Source organism: Corvus brachyrhynchos, unplaced genomic scaffold (assembly GCF_000691975.1).
Source record: "Corvus brachyrhynchos isolate BGI_N302 unplaced genomic scaffold, ASM69197v1 scaffold1427, whole genome shotgun sequence".
Classification (NCBI taxonomy): Eukaryota; Metazoa; Chordata; class Aves; order Passeriformes; family Corvidae; genus Corvus; species Corvus brachyrhynchos.
Window position 1 is genome coordinate 46752 of NW_008239091.1, and position 3302 is coordinate 50053.

General features: G+C 51.0%; 1 protein-coding gene across 1 annotated transcript in view; it reads right to left on the reverse strand.

Moving 5' to 3' along the window:
* Positions 1-667: 667 nt before the first annotated feature.
* Positions 668-3302, reverse strand: part of LOC108447950 (leucine-rich repeat extensin-like protein 3) — a 2775-nt gene continuing 140 nt past the window's right edge. Inside the window, exons 2-3 of the mRNA XM_017739343.1 lie at positions 3237-3302; positions 668-2998 (exon numbers count right to left, since the gene is read on the reverse strand). Of these exons, the coding sequence (XP_017594832.1) occupies positions 1679-2998; positions 3237-3281 (1365 nt within the window). The 5' untranslated portion in view covers positions 3282-3302 and the 3' untranslated portion in view covers positions 668-1678. The remainder of the gene's footprint in view (positions 2999-3236) is intronic.

Sequence of the window (3302 nt, forward strand, 5' to 3'; positions counted from 1 at the left end):
GGGGGGAACAGGGGGATTAAGGGGAGAATTTGGGAATTTTAGGGGAAAAAACAGGGATTTTGGGGAATTTTACGGTAAAAATGGAAATTTTGGGGAATTTTAGGGGATTTTATAGAGAAAAACGGGAATTTGGAGAAGAAAATAAAAATTTGGGGGAAATTTGAGGCATTTTGGAGGAAAAATGGGAATTTGGGGGAAAATCGTTGGAATTTTGGAGGGAAATAGGAATTTTGGGGAATTTTAGGGGATTTTATAGAGAAAAACGGGAATTTGGAGAAGAAAATAAAAATTTGGGGGAAATTTGAGGCATTTTGGAGGAAAAATGGGAATTTGGGGGAAAATCGTTGGAATTTTGGAGGGAAATAGGAATTTTGGGGAATTTTAGGGGATTTTATAGAGAAAAACGGGAATTTGGAGAAGAAAATAAAAATTTGGGGGAAATTTGAGGCATTTTGGAGGAAAAATGGGAATTTGGGGGAAAATCTTTGGAATTTTGGAGGAAAATAGGAATTTTGGGGAAATTTAGGGAGTTTTGCCAAAAAAATGGGAATTTTGGGGAGAATTTGGGAATTTGGGGGGAAAACGGGAATTTTGGGGAATCTTGGAGAAATTTGGGGAAAAAATCGGGAATTTGGTGAAGAAAATGGGAATTTGGGGGGAAAAATCAGGAATTTGGCAAAGAAAATGGAAATTTGGGGGGAATTTGGGGAATTTTGGGGAGAATTTGCAGAATTTGGGTGGGAAATGGGAATTTTGGGCACGTTTTGGGAATTTTGTGGAAAATCTTGGAAACCTGGGAAGTTTGGGGAGAAAATTGGAGAATTTCAGGAAAATTTTGGCAATTTGAGGGAAATTTTTGGGAATTTTGGAGGGAAAAGTGGAATTTTGGGGGAAAAAATGGGAACTTTAGGGAAATTTGATGGGTTTTGTGGGAAATGGGAGTTTTAGGGAAAATTTTGGGGAAAATCTTGGGAATTTGGGGAGTTTTACGGGGACAATTGGGAATTTTGGGGGAATAATGGGGATTTTGGGGGAATTTTGGGGAAATTTAGGGGATTTGTGGGCATAATTCAGGAATTTTGGGGGATATCTTGTTAATTTTTGGGGACAAAGGGGAATTTGGAGGGAAAAAATGGGAATTTTGGGGAAATCTCATGAATTTTGGCAGAAAAATGGGAATTTTGGGCAAAATCTTAGGAATTTGGGGGAAATTTGATGCATTTTGGGAGGGAAATGGGAATTTGGGGGAAAATTTGGGATTTTTTGGGGAAAAATGGGAATTTTTGTGGAGGAATAAAACCGGGAATTTTTTGGGGGTGAAAACCCGGGAATTTTCGGAGGTTTTGGCGGGCGGGAAAGCGAAAAAAGCGGGAATTGCCCCCCCGGGAAAAAAAAAAAACAACAAACCGGCCCCGAAAAATTCCCGAAAAAAATCCTAAAAACAACAACAACAACAAAAAAAAGGGGAAAAATGTCCCGGGTTGGCCCCGCCCCCTCATTTGCATAACCACGCCCCCATCGGCCAATCAGCGGCCACGCCCGGGGAGGGGGCGGGGCTGAGCGTGGAGCACCATCCGTGGGAAAGGGGCGTGGCCTGAGGGGGAGGGGGCGTGGTCAGGGGCGGGGGGCGTGGCCACGGGAAGGGGCGTGGCCGGCGAGTCGGTGGGCGTGTCCATACTCAGGGGGCGTGTCCATCATCAGGGGGCATGTCCATATATGGGGGCGAGTCCATACTCAGGGGGGCGTGTCCATATTTGGGGGCGTGTCCATCATCAGGGGGCATGTCCATATATGGGGGCGAGTCCATACTCAGGGGGGCGTGTCCATATTTGGGGGCGTGTCCATCATCAGGGGGCATGTCCATATATGGGGGCGAGTCCATACTCAGGGGGGCGTGTCCATATTTGGGGGCGTGTCCATCATCAGGGGGCATGTCCATATATGGGGGCGAGTCCATACTCAGGGGGGCGTGTCCATATTTGGGGGCGTGTCCATCATCAGGGGGCATGTCCATATATGGGGGCGAGTCCATACTCAGGGGGGCGTGTCCATATTTGGGGGCGTGTCCATCATCAGGGGGCATGTCCATATATGGGGGCGAGTCCATACTCAGGGGGGCGTGTCCATATTTGGGGGCGTGTCCATCATCAGGGGGCATGTCCATATATGGGGGCGAGTCCATACTCAGGGGGGCGTGTCCATATTTGGGGGCGTGTCCATCATCAGGGGGCATGTCCATATATGGGGGCGAGTCCATACTCAGGGGGGCGTGTCCATATTTGGGGGCGTGTCCATCATCAGGGGGCATGTCCATATATGGGGGCGAGTCCATACTCAGGGGGGCGTGTCCATATTTGGGGGCGTGTCCATCATCAGGGGGCATGTCCATATATGGGGGCGAGTCCATACTCAGGGGGGCGTGTCCATATTTGGGGGCGTGTCCATCATCAGGGGGCATGTCCATATATGGGGGCGAGTCCATACTCAGGGGGGCGTGTCCATATTTGGGGGCGTGTCCATCATCAGGGGGCATGTCCATATATGGGGGCGAGTCCATACTCAGGGGGGCGTGTCCATATTTGGGGGCGTGTCCATCATCAGGGGGCATGTCCATATATGGGGGCGAGTCCATACTCAGGGGGGCGTGTCCATATTTGGGGGCGTGTCCATCATCAGGGGGCATGTCCATATATGGGGGCGAGTCCATACTCAGGGGGGCGTGTCCATATTTGGGGGCGTGTCCATCATCAGGGGGCATGTCCATATATGGGGGCGAGTCCATACTCAGGGGGGCGTGTCCATATTTGGGGGCGTGTCCATCATCAGGGGGCATGTCCATATATGGGGGCGAGTCCATACTCAGGGGGGCGTGTCCATATTTGGGGGCGTGTCCATCATCAGGGGGCGTGTCCATCATCGGGGCATGTCCATATATGGGGGCATGTCCATATATGGGGGCATGTCCATCTATGGGGGCGTGTCCATAATCAGGGGGCGTGTCCACGTCACTCTGACGGGTGTGTCTATCATCGGGGCATGTCCACATATGGGGGCGTGTCCATCATCAGGGGGCGTGTCCATGTCACTCACGGGGCGTGTCCATCATGAGGGGCGTGTCCATCATTGGAGGGCGTGTCCACGTCACTCAGGGGGGCGTGTCCATCATCAGGGGCCTTGTCTGGGTTGCTCAGGGGGCGTGTCCATCATGAGGGGGCGTGTCCCTATTGAGGGGGCATGTCCATATATGGGGGCGTGTCCATATTTGGGGGCGTGGCCATCATCAGGGGGCGCGTCCACACTCG